Here is a 19,458-nt window from a genome sequence, read left to right on the forward strand (position 1 = left end):
AAACAAGCATTCTATGGGGGGGATACAGGAAAAAAAATAAAACCACAAGAAAAAGAGGGAAAAAATGAACAGGTTAAGGAAAAAGCAACACAATTCCAAAGCAGGAGCATGAAGAATGAGTCAATGCAAACAGTCTCCTCATTTACCTCCAAACACCTACACGTGGGCATCTACACAACAGTGGTTGGAACACTTTGGAAAAATGGTTATCATATGTGGGGTTAACATTAATTTATCACAGTGTTTTCATCTTCTACAGAGTTTAAAAGTTCTGGAGTAAATGGATTAAAAAAAAATAAATCCTGTATTAGCTATAGTCTGTATTTTGGAGTATCATGTATCTTCCTGGGAAGATGTCACACAAGTTTTGTAACAAGAAATGCTATTTTAGAAGAATTTTCCATCAACAGAACAACATTCACTATAACACTTTTAAAAATATAAAACAATAAAATAATTGAAAAAGGTTAAAACACTATTTAACTATTAGTTTAGCACCATAAACATGTAAGTCTCTTACCTTTGTTTTTGGATCTAGAATTTTTACACCATAGATTGAGATTTGTAATTCGACTTTGGGCGTCTTCTGTCCTTCAGATTTCTTGATATGTCTTGCAAACTGTAAGACAGAAAATACAACAGCAATCACATTAATAGTAAGTTTATTTTTTATTACTTCTCATTTCCTCTCAACTCCTTGCACCTGAATAGAATATTCCTGCAATTCAAGAAAAAAATATTTTAAAATTATTTAGCTAGTTCTCTTGAAACTTATCTGCTGGTTGTGCACTTAATTTACACTTTTGTGTATGATTTCTAGAACAGAAGAAACAGGAGCACCTTTGGACAGTTTGTCAGCTGCTTGGGTGTTGAGCAGTAAACATCATTATGTTCTCCACAACTTGCTACTTCTATGCTCACTTCTGTACTGAGGGTACTTTCCATATGTTCCTCTAAGGAAATCACTTCTTTTAAACATGTTCAGTGTGAAAGCACTACACCTGTCAACACCTAAAAAATACCTGATCTCTTCTATCATGTTATCAGGCTTCATTTGCTAACAGTTCACTAGATGATGGCTAGATAACACACTATATGACTAGGTCAGGCAATGAGTCCTATTCAATGCATTTTCCATCCTTTCACATCTCCTTTTCTAGCTGCTAGATCCAACTTGCCTTTCTCTCATAAACACTGCACATGAAATAAGCAGAGCATCTAAAATTTGTCACTGCATGGCAGTGAAGAAGTGTTATGAATTTGGGTAGATTTCTTAGCAAAGATACATTACTGCTCTACATTTTGCTCTATTATCAGCCGTTTTCCTCTCAAGTCTTTGACAGCCTGGAATGGTGTATTCAAATGCATAAATAAGGAAGATGACTCACTGAAAGCCAGAGGAATTGGAGTGTCTGCTTCACAGTTATATGTTTGAACACATCATCCTCAAAGCTGCTCCCACTCAAGTATAATTGAGCATGTAATTCACCATCAGTACAAATAAAATACATTAAAATTTGTGACTTTTAGGGGCAGGAAGAGTCTAGGATGTTAAGAAGGGTGTTAACCTATCTTAAGAAGGGTTAGACCTGGATAGACAGAAATCTGAATTACCTTGTGATTGTGAAGTGCTTGGCTGTACCAAACTGATACCTTCCCCACAAACACCTAAACCCTTGATTTTAATTAAATATTTAATTGATAGTAGAGGGTTTGGGTTTTTGCTCGGTCTTTATTCCTATGCCAACTAGTATATGGGAAATCTTTCCATGAACTCAACTGCTTTACACAGTATGACTGTCTCCATCTGCTTAATTTCATTTTGCTTGTAGGCAGCTACGTTCATGGCAAATCATTTAGGGTGGTTCTTAAAACTAGTTAAAGCACACAGTAATAAACCTGGTTTATCCGTTCCTCTCAGTATTATTCTTCATTTTGAAAGCAGGCTCAGTGAAAATTTTCGTAACTAGATGTTAATTTATAATTAATCCTATTAACTTCATACAGTAACATGACCTATCCAGTTTATTACTGATTAATGTATCACATGAACTGGTAAGCATCACATGCTTCACAAGTTAGTTTAAAAACCCCAAACCAAAAATATCCAAACAGATCCAAGAGTACGCCACTCTCAAGACCAGTTCTTAAATCGAAATATCCATTTTACATTTCAATACTAGGATTACTAGTCATTGGTCAACTATTTTACGCAGGTTTGTATGTGATGACTTGTTAATGAAGACCAACGAGTCAAAACTCAAGCAAATCCAAAATAACTTCTAGTTCTGCCTCCCTTCAGTATCACCTATCTAGCTCTTGCAATATAGACAACCTTTCCCTGTCCTCCTCTTTACCTGCATGCCCACTTCTCACATACTTAGAAAATACTTTTAATACAGTTTAAAGACCATCCCCTGGAAAAAACAAACAAACAAACAAACAACCCTACCCACTGATTTACAGACATTTTGGCCAACAACAGTTCATGACTTTCTGGAACAATTCAAATTTGCTACAGGGAAAAAAAATATATATTCTTTAATAAATATCCCTAATTAAAACCTCACCTAAATCTGACACAAAATTTATGCTACCAATTTAACCTGCTTGATTCCTAAGTCTCTGCTTTAAAAGAAACCAGGAAAATGATAGGACAATCAATGTTTTATTAGCACAGATTTCTTCCCAAGATTACTACAAAACTTAATTTTCTTATATTTACTCAATACCCCAACTTTTGCTTTCCCTTCTGATTTCTTATTCGATTATGCTCTTTTATTGGATAAAACTCTGAGGACATATGTGGTCCCTTTTCACAGTACAAGAGGGCTCTGTGCTTGGCTTGCTTTCCTACATATTAAATGGAATGACCAAAAAAACCACAGATCACCTTGACAGTTTGGGCATCTCCATTTCCAGTACACTTTACAGTGCACAGGAACATACCTATATAACAGATAATCCTTGGGCACACCTCAATTTGGAAAAGCCTTGAAATCAAGTGAACTCTGGCTTTTTGGAAAGGCCCCTTTATAAACAAGATGCACACAAGTATTTCTGTGCAGTAATGAGGAGAAGGCATAAATACTATTTGATTTTACTGAATTAAAGCCATAATGTATGTTGAGAATGATGACGAAATGTTTGGTTTTACAACTCTAACCATCTAATCAGAGTCCCAAGTAACAGCTACAGCATGAAAATGTTTTAAAATAAGTAGATCTGGAGAACTTGCACGATTTTAAGAACAGCTGGCCAAAGCTTGCTCCAAGTAGTCAAGAAGTCTTACAACACTGAGGAAGTTCCAGAAGATAATTCTGTGCCAATACTAAAAAAGGGATAAACAAAATAACCCTACCACGTCTCCAGTCTAGAAAGTCAGAAATCAAGTACAAGAACTAGAGAATTCAATTGAGATGAAATTAATGATGATCAGTTTGGATTTTATAAAAAATGCAGCTTCTCAAAACAGAGAAAGCATTTGACCGAGTTTTGCATGCCGTGATATTTAGGAAATGAAGCAATACAACAAAAGTACCAGTAAAGTTAGTTACATTAGTCTCCAGATGCAGTTATAAACAGGAAATTGTCATTGGGAAGATATGTTTTTAATGTATTCCAGCAGGGTTTATTTCTTAAGCATGACATTATTGAACAATGACCAGGAGGAAAATAATTACTGATAAAATCTGCAGACAGAAAAAACTTAGAGGAGAGAAGAGAGGTGAAAATGGTGACAAAAGTAACTAAGGATTTGGAAGTGAAATCTGCTCTAAAGAGCAAGCAAAGAAAGTCTTGATGTCATGGCAGGCTTTCTACTAACTATGGACCTTCTCATGAAACTAGAGTTGGGAAGATCCTTGCATATTTCAAAAACATCTTTAAGACGACAACAACTGCACTGCATCAGCTGCTTGTGAGAAAGTACTCAAAGTTTACATTCTGAGGCTTTCAAATGCACAAGGATGTTGACAAAATGGACACAGATCACAGGATATTTGCAAAAGTTAGCAGAAGGCTGGCAGTCCACTTTATAAGAAACTGCACAAATCATAAAAGAAGCCAATGGTGAAAGAAAAACACAAAAGAATCTCTTAAACACAGACGTCCAGAGAGACAAACAAGCTTCTTAAGCGGAGGTTTACTGGGATACAATGACTGAAAAGTACACAAAGATAAATGCTGAAAACGTGGTGCAGTTACTTTCTTAATGCTTTTCCTGCCCACTCAATGTTCAGTGTAATAACAGATAATATATAGATACTGATCAGTAATTTGTTTCCTAGCTGACCTTCTCCAGAATGCCAAGTTCAGCCACCTCCCAAACTTGTGCAGCAGATACTAACATTTAGTCAGGTATCAGCCTGCTTGCTTTTTTTTTTTCCCCTCCCATTTTTTTTCTACTTATTCTTTCTACCTAAAAAGGACCCTGAGGCACCTCTGGACAGGGAAGATTTACAAACCTTATTTTCTCCTTTCAGCACACAGTTGGAAGAAAATAACTAACACAGTAACAAGATTATTTAAGAGGGTAAAAATCTGTAGCCTCCCATTGGCACCAAAGTGGACAATGATATAAATTATGATGAATCACAGCATGGCTTGGGAAGAGATACAATGGGCCAAATTCTTAAGCTGTTAGTGTATACATATATAGTTTTCAGGAAAGACACACAGATTTGGCCCAATCATAAAATGAGCAGCTCAGTGGGATGGGGCAGCTTTTATTTAACTGTTTCAGAATTAACATAATTTTTTCTTGAATCTTTTAGGGAAAGCAAGAGCTATAAATAAATCTATTTTTTATGGTTTAATTTAGCTTTGAAAATAATAATTAAAAAAACCTTCCATGTAACTTGTCTTTTATATGTGGGAAAATAACATACTTTGAAATCTTATTAAAATTACATTTGAAATGCTTATGCATCAAGTCTTAGCAAACCATAATCAGAGAATTAATCAGAAAAATAATATTAAGAAAAAAAATCACTTTATAACAAAAGCCAGGAGTTTTAGTTAAAGAAAGAATGGCTAAAATAAATTCTATTAAAACCAATATAAGCTATGCAAAAAAAACCTATGTGCTTTTATTTAATATTTACACTCATTGCACAGTCTGCAGTTTATTTTAAAAATTCCAAACTTCCAAGGTTAGACATTTTGGTGATTTGGGTGCTAATCTTCAGCCCAGGGAATAGACAATTGACTCCTTTTCACAGAGGTCTTCAGTGAGAAAAGATGTCTGTTTGAGGGCAATGTAGTTGTCTAAGCTGAGACACAGCTTTATACCTGGCTTTGAGAAGATGTTTTCTCTCTTTTTTTCATAACAACACTGATTGTAAGGAGAGATGCTTAAAAAAAGAAAAATTAGGCCCCATTTCTTTTGCAGTGACTACATGACTACTTATCCTTTTGGCCATATTATGGTTCAAAAGCTCATTTTCTGTAGCTATAATGAAATTATGGCCTCCAATAAGTAGCTGTCAGGAAGAGGAAAAGGACAAAAAAGTCACAGATATGTGAGCTTGAATCTCTCAACAATGAGCTTCATAAGGAAAAAGCTGTTTCAGCTATGGAATATGTTGCATTTTGCTTTCCAAATACATACTGGACTGAGAGCAAGGTTATTGACCTATTAACCATAGTCTAGAAGACAAAAAAAAAAGTCTTTTTTTCCATCTCTCATTCCCTGAAAGGTTTTTGGTTTTGAGGTGACATGTTGTTGGCTTTTGTTTGTTTTTTGTTCAGGGGATTTGTTATTTTGTTTGGTGGTGTGGGTTTTTGGAGGGTTGTAATTTTTTTGGTCATGATTTTTCTTTTTTACTTCTTCTTGTTCTTGGGTTTGTTTGTTGAGGTGTTTGTTTTGTGGTTTGGCTCGTTTTGTTTCTTTTTTTTTAGAGAGAGAGTGTAAGTAGGTATTCTCTTCAACTCTTCTCATGTGATCTGATCTGGTCTCCAGGCTGTCCCTGTCTGGTCCCAAACCACCCATTCTCCTTTCTCCAGTACTTCAAAGAGAACACTCATGGCTGTAAGGCTTGACTGGAAACTTCATCCCCATATTAAAAGATTTTTTGTTCTCCACCCTCCTCTGTCCTTTCAGCAACAAATGAAACCCAGCTTTAACAGGGAGGGAGCTCAGAGCAATATCCACTGATGGTCCACTAAGGGCAGCAGCAGGAGAGCAACACAGCATGTGTGGAGGTGTGTGAGAGAGCACTCTCCACTTTGTGTGTCCTTATGGGTCAAAGAGCTGACAAACAGTATTTCAAGTGGCTTCAAAGTGATTAATTCAATTTGCATTATTTCTAGACATCTCCACTTAGAGAGAGAACAGGAGTCTGAGTTAGAAGCTGGGTAAGAGAACAGCCTTAAGTTTGGTTATTACAAAAATATCCCTTTGAAAACTGTAAAAAAAACCAGCCCCAAACTCAGGTGTTTACTTCTGGTTCCTCGCTAAGACCCCTCCATGCCATTTTCTTAATGGTGGTCTGGTTATGCTGCCCTTTCCTCTGTTATGCTGATGTTTCCATCTGTTCTCACCTCTGGCAACCCTTCAACTGCTTTTTGAGAAGAACCAAATTCATTCCTACATTCTGATTTAGAAGTTATATCCTTCATTAATCAAGGAAAGCAAGCATTCTACTTTATAAATTAAAGTATGATTTGACATGTACATATTTGAATAAAGGAGGCATGTTCTGATACAACACCTTGGTACTATTTTCCTTAGGTTTTATTTCATTCTAGAAATTAGTTTGACTAGAAAACTGGACGGAAAAAATAGTAATAAATTATGGGAACAGTTCATCTTATCTTAGAAATAAAAATCCACATTTTAAAACATTAGTGTCCAACTTTCTCCCTTCTCCTGCAGTATAGCTCCAAGAAATTTGAGAACACAAGAGGAAATCCCAAACAGATAAAACCAGCAGACAGTCCTCTATAAAAATTAAATATAGAAACTTGAAAAAAAAATGTATATCCAAGCAAAATTGTCAAGTGTTTAGAAAATGTAGTAGTAGTAGTAGTATTTGGGATCCAATAAGCACAATGAAGCATCAAGAAAAACTGCCTCCACATTATGGTATTTTGCTGTAGAACATCAGCTCCACCTTCTGGTAAAAGTAAGTTGATGGAATGGCACGCTACAGTTTTGCACAAACTTATGTTTGCCAAGTGAAGAATCTTTGTGCTGTACAAGTTAGAGCTTGTGATTCAAAGTAGTAAAGAGTTGTTGTCTTTGAACATCAAATGTCTATTCTGAAACAGTTTGATGACATGATGGTTTAAGAAAAATAGTTTACAGTGACAGCATTTCATGGCCTATATATCTTTATAAGCACATGACTTCGAAAGGATATTAGTGCAATGCATGCCAGTTATAAAAATAGCTCCAAATACTAAGAAAGTCAGTTGGTTTTCTGCTAGCTATTAATTTTAATTAAAAACTCATTCTGTTTATCAACACTGTGAGCAAAACCAAATCAATATAATAAATATAGCATCACAAGCTACACGTCTTGTAAAAGATCTCCTACTCCAAAAGCCACTATAGATGTTTTCTTTCAATGTAAGACATCAGTTTTCAAGGTGTTTTCACTGGTTTAAAATTTTTAATCAACATTTCCTAAAAACAAGCTAGGGATGTGTGGTTAATAACAAAATCTAGTACCTCCAGGCTCTTCTACAAAGAACACAGATGCACAACATAAATTGACACTGAAATGAGTATTCAATTAATTGAATAATTGTTTCAAACACAGACCCTCTTTATTAATTCTTAAATTCTGTTCCAAGATTTTTCATGTTTTTCCAAAAATTGTCTTTAGTTACCTTGTGAGTTTTCTCATAAACTTGTGAATATATAAGATCCCATGTAACACCTTGACATCTAAGCTCCAAACTTCCAAGCGTGAAGAAAGTAGGGTAATTCTGGCAGTGACAATTCAAACCTACCTCCAAGGCAGTTTATTTACAGAACACGTGTAAAAACTTAGAACAAATATTTGCATACTCCAATAACACTGTAAGTAAATTTAAAAGGAAAAAAGTTTTACATTTTAGTGCTAGGGTGAGAAATGTTTTTCTGAGAGAGGAAAACCGTTCTGTCTCCTCCTGCACTTCAGAGAACAGTTACTCAAAATTCTTTTTGGCCTGTTTTGAGAAAAAAAACCTATTTCAAGGTACCAAATCATCCAACCCAACCCACCAAAAGCCTGTCGTGATCAGTGAGAGCCCAGGTTAGCCTGGAGTTCCACCAGCGAGACAAAGGCACTGCAGTTGCTTTACTTAGGAGGAGTCTGATAAAACATCATCAAAATAGAATCAAAATTTCAAGGATATTATTTTCACAGATTTCCGAGCAGCATTAACTCTGCTCAGGGTAATGAAATTTTACAAGCACAGAGCTTCACTCCAGTATTAGCTGTTTATTGTTTCCACTGGTAGCACGATGCAATTGTTAAAAAAGGGTCATTCTGACATGAGCCTAAACCACCTGAAAACAAGTAGGTGGTAACGTCTCTGATGAACTGCAGCAGAGTAAACCTTTTTGGCATTAAACATTCTAAGAATTGACTAAGTAAATCTTTAAAGGCAGCCATGCTACTTTGGTAGAGTGGAAAATAGTAGCAAAGCACTTCTGGTTCAATACACAATTACTAATTAATCTTGTAAAGATGGCTTTTTCAAGGGAAACCTCAGTCTTAAAAGCGGAGCTACATAAGTAGTGCATCATGCCTTCTTTCTTCCTTTTTTATTATAGTAATAACACAAAATTAAAATTTTCAATATTGATTCCCATAATTTTCTGTTCTTTTCCAAGGAATTTCTGTTTAAATGAATAATGAACCCCCCCCCAAAAAAAAAAAAAAAAGCTATGGAAACTACAGCAGTAGGCAGAACAATTTTTACATCTAAATAAACTAACATTGCAATAGCTCTAAGCAGCTACGTGTGAAGCAGTGCAATTCCACAGGCACGTGTGTTAGCAGAAAAATCCAATCAGCATTCCCTACTCAGAGCATCAGAAGAGCTTTAAATGTATTAGCTGTCACTCAAACAGTCAAAGCCATGTTATCAGATAACAACCCTCAACAAGCCATTTCACTAGGATACTTCCCAGTTCCCTGGCAAGTCCCACTGTACTCATCTGATGTTCTCAGCACATAGATGGTGTTTGTGCACACAGACCTTTTCCAATGAAACCTGAAGACTCTTGAGGACAAAGCAGTAATGTCCCTTGTCATAAACAGGCTTAGTTTGTAAACCTTGTTGTCTCACTTCAGCTCTATTTCCAGATATACCAGCAATTATCACAGCTGGAGAGTGAACAAGACTCCTGCCAGTGTCACAGACCTTCACCTGTGATCCAACAGTTGAGAAGGATCAGACAGATCAGCTTCAGATGAAGAGCAGTCAGAGACAGGCAATAGCCACAGAGCTATCACAGCCCACTTATGGCCTGGTTTGATAATCCTACTCTTGTCCTCTGGCCCCGACAGCTTTCCTGAAGTGGGCTGGGACTCTCTGTTTTGCACCAAGAGGCAACTCACCTAACTGGAGCTTGGTTAGCAACTCACAGCCCAGAGAACTGCTTCTAGAATCAAAGAATTTACCTAGAAATACTTACAATGTGTCTTATCTGTGAAAACAGGTTAAGAATATATTTTGTTTCTATTTAATTAAAAATTGTTTCTTACCTTTAATTTTCTAACAGCATCTCTTACAACTTCTGTGCCTTTGGGCTGCTCCACTTCCGTACTGCCAAGAAACTGAAAAGATTTAATTTGTGAGAAATAAATTATGCATTGAAAGGCCTAATTAACTCAAGGTATTTTATTTTCCAATTATTTCAAAATAACATTTTAGAAAGACAATTGTTTCACTAGCTGACAAATAACAAATTTTAATACAGCTATTTTTAATTGAGAAAATAACAAGTATTAAATCCAAATTAGGCAAATATAAAGAGTTATATAAAGCAACTTCAAAAAAACATTTTATTTAGCCTGATCCTATACAGGTCTGTAAATTAGAGGTTAGGTACCTTTTTCTACTGGAAAATTGGCATTTAGGTAATAACATCTCTTTGGGAAAATAATGAAAAAATGCAAAAAGGAGCCCCATAACTAACAATCATGTTGAATCAACATGAGCTGGTGGTTTGCAGTATGCTAGTAAAACTTCCATACAGTGATGCAAGATGAATTAAATAGGCCTGGATTTGCTCCCAGAGATGCTTGATTTCATAAATTTAAAGGAACCAAGGTCCTATTTAGAGAAAAACTAAGGTTCATTCAAAGAATTTCTACAGATCATATTTTTATCAAGCCAGGTTTTAATGAAAACCAAGCATACACCTTCTAATATACAAAGGATGATCCCTTACCATTTCTTTATTTGCACACTGAAATGCCTTTACATTCTTCTGTACAGTTTTGTTTTCTACTGTATTGTTATGAAAGGTATGATAATCCTGCCTGAACCATGTCTGTGTAATTCATTTCAAACTGACTGATTTTCGGATTGAGGTACAGTTAATTTAAGTTACGTCACATACCTGTATATGCCAAAATGCTGCCAGCAAGAAAGAACAAACTCCCTTACCCCTCTAAAGCAGAGAATTTTCTGTAAGTTTTAGCAGTTTCAAAAGCAACTTAAATTTGCCAAGCTACAGATGCTTTCAACATAGCAACTCCGAAGTTTTTTATTTTATTAAAACTTTAGAACATGTTTTCTGTAGTCAATATGCTCAAGCTGTATTCTGGCAAAGAACCTTTGCAGCTCTACCAAAAATTAAGTCTCTTTAGAAATTTGCTACTGAGTCTGAAATATGTCACATCATCTTCAATACAACAGTGTGTAAATCACACCACCACACACATCTGCTGCCAATATCCCCTACTATTACAATTCTCTAGCTAGGAGACCCAGGTTTTGTAATAACAAAGCAGAAACCTCTACTATTGATTTGATGTTTTTCATGCAACATTTCTGATGATTTTACACAGGGGGTGTGTTCTTCCTTGTAAAAGTGACAGTTGCAGAAAATGCATATAGAGAAAGAAGTAGGATTCTTGAACTTTATAGTTACTACATGTGACAGACTGAAAGGGAAAGGTGAGTGAATATATATGAACAAATATATGTGACTGAAAAACCAAAAAGGTAACCACAGCCTTAAATGGGTGAGCAAGAAAATACGATAAGGTCAGATGAGAATCAAAAAGGAATGCTGATAACACCAGGTATCTGTACACAAGCATATTTATACACCACACACACTTGGCACACAGCAAGAGGTAGAAGGGTAATTGCTGTGAAGTTTGTGAGCAGCTCAGGATACATTATGTACAGTTCAGGAACCCTACATAGGAAATAACAGCTACGAGTGTGGACAAGGCTCAAAGAAAAGAGAGCAGAAGTCACTGCCACTCATGGTGAAGAGGATGGCTGAGCATACTTCAGCCACACATGACTCCTAATATTTCTGTGGTTTTGTAACTGGCAGCTCCAGAGTTGTTACCGCTGTAAGCAACCTGGTACTTCTTGATACAGATTCAGGGCCAGGCCTTGGGTGGGACTTGTGCCAGGTATGCTTCTAGATGCCCTGTGGTACGCTGCCTCACCTGCAGCCACTTCTCCAGAAGGGCAGAGAGCTGCCCTATGCTTCTTACTTGCTTACTGCCATCCAGAGGACTGAGAGCTGAGATAGTAAAAGATATCTCAAAAGCAATAGAGTAATTCCCCTTCCCTTCCCTCTCAGGTATCTTGCTCCAATTCAAAGTCCAAGCAAGATGAAGGTATCCTTGCTGTATGCAATAAATCCCAGCAGCAGACCAATCTCTCTGTGAACAATAAATTCTACACATACTGTTTTCCCAGGGGCTCGTACCTCATGCTAATTCACATTACTGCCTTAGAAAGTGTAAGCATCAAATTAAGTTTCTGCCACGGTTGGGGAATCTGTTAAATGTAACTGAATTTTTAAGCCTGTAATAACATTTCCAAAATCAGAAATTACTATTTCTGATCACAGAGGGGAGGGAGAAGCAGATGTCTAAATAGAAAGATGAAGTGCTAAAAGCACAGGCTGAAATGACTGACAAAGCCTGAAGAAAGCCCCACTAATTGGGTTTTCTCAACAAGATACAAAAGAATAAACAACCAAGACTCAAAGTACACAGAAACATCATGAGCATTTTATCAATATTTATGAAACTTAATTTAACCAAACCAGAACTCCACCAGTTATTTGCAACGTGCTGTCTTCCAGATGAGTACTGGCTTTGACATTAAGCATCACTACTGAAATTTTTATTGCTCTCAGCAGTTTTGAGCTAGATGTGGAATTAGACGTTATACTTAATAAGCTAGTCAGTGAAGGAAAATACAGTAAGATTAATTTAATTCAGAAATACCATGGACATTTGTAGTTTAAGTGTTAGTATCAATGAGAGATGATGAGATCATGCCATGGGTTGCATTAGTTGTATCTGATATATCTGTATCTTGTTTCTCTGTTAACTGCAGTTCTATTTTTTTATTCAGGTAAGCTCAAATTTTAGTTATAACTCCTTACACATCTCATGCCTGACTTTCATAACCTTTCTCATTTACTTCATTTATTATTTGTAAGAGAGCAATAAAAAGAACAACAGCAATTAAGAGCAAATATTCTGAGTATTTTTATTCATTAGACTGATCTAATTAGGGCAAAATATTAACAGAATTTCAAATCAAGACAGTTTATTTTCCAATTACAACAAAAGAATGACTATGCAGTGTAGGTTTAACATACAGCTAGCGGATTAACTGGAGACGTTTTATTGCTTGGTTGCTTCATCTGCTCTGTATCTTTTCTGCATGATCTGACCTATCGTCATATTTTGTTTAATATTAGACACCAATTACTATGGCACTACTCATAATAGTTAAGCTAAGCAAACACATGTATCAGATAAATCAGTATTAATCCTATATACAAATTAATGTATTAAATTCTGAAGTGCTCATTAACATCATATATATAATATAGATTAAAAATGCTTACATATGATACATTCATTTACTGTTTGCAGCTAGTAAAAGAGTTAGTCCTGAAGTTGATGTACTTGATGCATAAATAACCCAAATCTAACAAAAAGGTCAATAATATAGGCACACCATCAGACTCATTGTTTTAAGTATTTATGTATTGTTAAGTTTAGTGCTAAGGAGAAGTTCAACATAATATACCAAGTTTCAATTGTACTGCGTTTCAAACTTTAAGAAGTTTGAGGAGGATGACATTTATTATTTTTGTATAACATAAAGCAAGCCAGGGCAATGTTTTTCCCACATAGATTACTACACATTTTTTATTGCTCTGCCATTCTTCCAAATACGTTTCCTGCAAATCTGGGGAAAGGTTATTTTTTCTAATATATTACTTATTCTGATCTCACTTGCAGCTGTCTACAAGCAGAAATAACTTTTATGAGGTCAGCAAATCTTATCAGTTAAAACTTGACTGTTCCTTTAAAGTGCATGAAAGCTTTTTCTTCCCCCACTGATGTTTGCCATTAAGAAAGTGAGCTGCTGACCAGACATATACAAGACAAACACCTTGGATCAAACTGTTTATAATCTTGGCAGACAACCAGATGCTCTCGCTCCACATGCAAAGATTTGCAAGATAGTGCAGCTGTGGAGATTTCACCATATTTGAATCAACAGAAGTTTTATCACTGACAGCAACTTGGAGAATAATTCAGCTGTCTTGGTCAGGAGGGCTTGTCTTAACACAACTAACTTAGTAGACAGATCTTTTGTGGGGAGTACCTAGTCCTTCAAAATGTATTTGAAATGAAAATTTTCCTATACATTTAATTGGAGCAAGATGCATTTTGGTCCAATTCTGTAGTGAAATAATTAAAAATGCTTTTATAGCCGTACTTTGGCTGGAGAAACCATTAAAATAAAAGGCAAATCTTTTTTACTTCTATTTTGCTGGCTCAACTAAAAGCCAATTCAAACACAGGGCAACTTCAGGCATTCAGAATCCTTCACAGTTCTGACAAGTCTATTGGTGTTCTTACATGCCCGACAGCTATTAGTCAGGTCAGGTGAATTGTTAAGGTTAACAGTTCACTTTTTTCCTTACTATTAGCAAGCCACACCTCTGTAATTCCTCCCTGTCAGCTCACATTTTGACTCTCAACATTTACATTTGGATTGTTTGGGTTTTTTACATACAAAGTATATCCAGATGCTTTTTTTCAAAAAGAAAAGTATCCATCCTTTAGAAAAGTTAGTTTTACCAGAGTAAAAAAAAATCATTACACATAAAATTTTACTTAGAAATCGCTTTAGGTGAACTTTGAATATATAACGTAGACTTCCACTCTTCCAGTAGAGTGCAGTGTAGGATATTTTAATAATAAAACAACATCTGTTCTCTTTTGTCATAACATTTCAGTCTTCAAAAAAAAAAAAAAGTCTTTCACAGTGCCACATATCTTTATTACTCTGAAATCCCTGAACTTTAAAAGTTCTCTTTTATGCAGATTTAAATGCAATTGCAAGAAAAAAGTACTTACTAAGTGCAAACAATGAAGGGAAAAAAAAAATGCAAAATTACTGGGTAGCTGCTGCCAAAATCTGATAAATTAGCTCCTTCTACAGCAGAAGTTGAAGGGATGTTGATCTATTGATGAAATGAAGACAAATGTATCTACATTCTGATCACATCAGAATGACAGTATATAACATAAAATGAGAATGAAAAAGAAGAGGGACCAGTTTTGAAGGTTTAGCAGAAAACATGAACAAATGTAAGGTATTAATTACTTCCTGAGACATGAACAGCTTTTGCTCAGCCTTGCACATGTGAGTGATCTCTGTCAAACTGCACAAGAACAATATGGACTATAAAATACAGAACTCTTTCTATTTTGAATTTCTTCTCTTTCCTCACCCTGCAGTGCAGTTCCCCATCTGCAACAGCTTCCTTGGTTCTCTACCAATACCTGTTCTTGCAAGAATACGTAAATGTTTGGACTTCTCCCTTTTGGAGAGCACTTCTCCAGTGACATCTTAAAACCAACTGTGTCTCCTAGGCATGACTGCTGCTCAAATGAGAGCAGACGTCAAACTCACCCCATGAGAGTCTGAGAGAGAAAAGTGCCACAGACATCAGCACATTCCTTGAATATCCCCTGCTTGTCTGACATGCAATGTTCTGCACAAATGGTGACTCTGGCACAGGAAAAAAACTGGTATGCACAACTAAAAATACATGAAGATAAAAAAGAAGGGTCTTCTGATAGAAATCAAATATTACCAGGTGTTCCATTCATCAGCAGAATTAGGCCAAATGAGAGACAACACAGAAGATAAAATATTGGCAGTAATTCAGATATAAAGAAAGAAACACTATTTGATAGGCTATTGAAATGGCAGGGAGAAAAAGAGAGCATTAGAGAAAGTACCATAAAAATGATAACAGTTAACAAAAGAATCTTCCAGATGCAATGGTGTGAAAACCACTGTGATGAATTTTAGGCAACCTCTCAACAAGCCATGCTGGTTTAATCTGTACTTTCCTCTATTCTCTAGAAGCACAGTAACTAAGAACTCTTCACTATCAAATCTGTAAGCAATCTTCTCAGACATTAAATTTGATGCTATGACAAAAAAAACAATTAGATAACTAAATCTTAACATCTTTGAACAGTTGACGAATATAGGCGATATAGACACTTCATTACAGCAGTACACCTCACCAGGCCATGGATATGGTTCCTTCCAGAAACCCAAATGTTTAGAAGCAGGCCTACACCTGTCTTCTAACCCATGTTTAGATTTGATGAGAAGAGAAATTACAGAGCTGCTCACTGGGAAGAAACCTGAAGCACGGTCCAAGTAAGATGAATCCAGCTTGGTGTAATTTTAAAGGCAAAAGAATAAGAATAATTACACCAGGTCATATCCTTCTTCAAGTCCCACTGCATTTTAATGCACAGCCAGATAGGAAAAAAACTAAAGGGCACAAAAAAAAGGAAAATACAATAGGGAAATATATATATGTATGTATTTATATTAACATAAGCAGTTTACTTGCAAGCAGAACTTCAGAAGAATTTAAGACACTTTGATCAAAACTTAGACCTTCTCCAGAGAGATCAGTGTGGTCACATATTACAGAAGCTATGAAAAAGGATATATTTAAAACCAAATCAGATTGCAGCACAGTTACCAAAGCTGCTCTCTGCATAAAAGCGTCTAATCCTAACAGTAAAATAACGTTAAGAATTACAGCTAACACCTCTACAAGGAAGACAAGAGCAGTCTGGAACACAGAAAAAAAGGAGAAAAGGTAAAAAAGTTTACCTTGGCAAGACTGTCATTAGAGAAAACACCAGCTGTACAGGAATAAACATTCAGTACTTCTTCAGTCCATCAGTCTGCAGAGCACTGCAGAAGCACATCTCAAACTGTATCATGCCCTGAAGAGCTGCCAGGCTGAGCCCAAAGACTATAATGGAGCGGACGGGGTGGGGGGGTGCACACTGCTCCCCCATTGCACACACCATTATCAGCCACCTTACAGCTCCCACAATTTTAGCCACAGGCTGAGAAGAAACACAGATACCTGCAGAATTACCTGCACCTCAAAGAACTGGATGAGGAAAAAGTGGGTTTTGGCTCTGCTCTGCAGTAGGAGGATAACAGGAATAACCCTTAGGGATACTCCAGCTTGGAGAAAAAAAAACAACAAACCAACCAACTGCAACAAACTCATGTAATTTTCAAAAAATTCTTTAAAAAACTTTTGATGTATGGGAAAAAGACTTAAAAAGGAAGATTTAACAGTGCTCAAATGATAGCAATGCTAGTATTAGTAGTGTATCACACTGAAGGCCTGTTTTTCTTTTAAGACCACTTGCACTTTCCACAGCCGATAAATAAGCAAAAAAATCAGAGATAATATTTGGTATGAAAGAAATAAGGGCAGGGGAAGATGGTAGTAAGAGCAGATTTATCACTGGAGAAAAATAATTTATCATATGTTCTCTGTTTGTGTCTGGGACACGCTCTTTTGAGAGCGTTCTTTCTTCACATGTGCTACTATGTTCACTGGCCTTCACATGCAAGAATCTTGTGCTCAGAGATCGGATAAACTGAAGAGGTAAATTAAAAAACAACACACTTGCAAACTTTATCCTCTGGATTTCAATTTGGACAACTCAAGTGTTTCTAGTTTCAGCTTTTACACATGGGAACAGACTTTTTTTTTTCCTTGTATTGGCAGAAGCATCTGTCAGCTCCTTTTACTGCAATAGGAGACGTCTGTGGGCAATCCAAAGGCACCATCTTCAAGTTATTATAGCTGCTTTGCTTCAACACAGAAACTATTAACACTTAACATAGAAATTCATTTAACATAACAAACTGGCATCAAATTATTATTTTCTGTTTCTCCATTGCTAGTCATCAACTCTGCAGAGCCTCCTGTAGTGCAGCATTGTTACTGCCTGGAATTTTTAGGATAGTTAACAAGAGATAACTCATCAAATGAGCATATTATTGACTAATGTCATCTAGCCTGACCACATTCCTGGTCTGAGCTGTTTCTCACTTGCCTAGAAAATGACTGAGTCATGCAACTACTGATGCTGAAAAACATCCTTGGCTGCTTCTGCAATCCTCTATTATTCTCATATTAATTTAGATTTTATTTAGTCTCTGACCTCCAAGAATTAAGAACCGGCAACTTTAAATTCACTGCTAGATCTTAAAATATAGTACCTCTTTATTGCTGTAAGAATTATTATTGAACCAACATTCAGTGAAGGTGATAATTCAAACAGATGATATTTCTGATAATGTGGGTGCACAGAGAAGGGTACATGGTATATTCACAAGACTCATCCTGTATCCAGACAGGGAAAACAGAATTATCCAATTTGGCATTTCCTTTAGAAAGGTATATTCCAAACCTGAACACACCCCTGATACTCACTCACTGAAGACGTCATACTGCTTGAATGCCTCAATTCAGAAAACCTGTATTCCTAACTAGATTGTTCCTAGTAAAAAATATGTACTTTATCTTAACCAAAGAGAGTCCATCTAAAAATAATTATTATTCACTGTTTTAAAAATCAAATTTTTAGCTTTAGAAGTGCATAATAACAGCATGGAAACATTTTTCAGCTTTACAAGTCCATAATTAGACCACAGACTTAGTTCAGCACCACAGGAACTGGATTCAACTCAAGTATCATTTCTTCATGGAAATAGTAAGGTCAGACTAAGCCCACAAATTTAGGTTATATAATTTAGGTTAATCTTCTTTGGTATTCCCATAAAACTGAAGGACAGAACCCCCTCCTACCCCTCAAACACCCCTATCTAGTATAATGCTACAATTCAAGGAAGAGCAAGAACAAGATCCCAAGAGCTGGTACTCTCACAACTTTTGTAAGAGTTACCACTGTAACACCCTGCATAAGACATGCAAAGTTGTCCTTGTTTTTGGCTCTGTTTTGCCCTGCTGTATCAACCCACTGGTTTTCACAATGCCACTGTTCCTTTAACTGTAGCATGTACTGGCCTGCTCTATATTAGCATTCTGCAGGCTATCTAGCCTTTTTTCACAAAATATAGCAAGTCAAAGCTTGAACTCAGCGTTCTCAAGCTCCATCTGTCCTAATGACTTTTTTGTTCCTGTTACAAACATTCAACCTACCAAACAAAACCTCACCAAGTACAAAGAAAACTGAACCAAGATGACAAAAAAAAAACAAACATGTAAGGAAACAAGATTTGTATAGTATTCGATAACAAAACCAGTCTCAGTTGATAAAACTAACAAAAAAAAATATTCTACTTTAGCAATATGATGAAGCTCTCTCAAATTTAAAGCATTTTAACTCAGAACTTTAATGGAGTGAGACAGCTGAATTAGGGGTGCACCTCTGAGCAACTTGGATAAACAAGCCATGATGTCATTTAGTAAGCGTCTGTTCCTTCAAAGAGATTATTTCCCAGATGACTTCACTGTTAGGCCTGAATCCCAGTGCAGGCTTCAGATTCTTTCTTTCATAACAACATGTACAAGAACAGCCAGGAGTATACATGGGCGGTTTCAAGGTGGGATTGTGCAACCCTGAGGGTTCAGCTTGCAATAACTTCTTCAGGCTGAAGCTGGACACAAAATCATTATTTACATTAAACAAAGGAAGGCTCTACACTGAACAAGATGTGCAAGAAATTGTGATGGACTTATATTAATATATTATATCTATTAATAAACATAGCTGGAAAATTACTGAAGTTACCTTTTTTTGTACAGGAAAATATTAATGATATCTTAATAAAAGCAGAGATAAAATTCCATAGATATTTTCAATTTAATTAATAAAGTCTATTTTGCTCCAAACTAATTTCTACCTCCTTTGTGTGTGA

General features: G+C 36.1%; 1 protein-coding gene across 1 annotated transcript in view; it reads right to left on the minus strand.

Annotated features, from left to right (window-relative positions):
* The window catches only part of GULP1 (GULP, engulfment adaptor PTB domain containing 1), a gene marked incomplete at its 5' end in the record, with an annotated part of 42,024 nt that extends 32,248 nt beyond the window's left edge, over nt 1-9,776 (minus strand). Inside the window, 2 exons of the mRNA XM_008935368.1 lie at nt 521-619; nt 9,705-9,776. Coding sequence (XP_008933616.1) covers nt 521-619; nt 9,705-9,776 — 171 coding nt within the window. The remainder of the gene's footprint in view (nt 1-520; nt 620-9,704) is intronic.
* Between the last annotated feature and the right edge of the window lie 9,682 nt (nt 9,777-19,458).

The sequence above is a fragment of the Merops nubicus genome, unplaced genomic scaffold, assembly GCF_000691845.1.
Source record: "Merops nubicus isolate BGI_N331 unplaced genomic scaffold, ASM69184v1 scaffold21392, whole genome shotgun sequence".
NCBI lineage: Eukaryota > Metazoa > Chordata > Aves > Coraciiformes > Meropidae > Merops > Merops nubicus.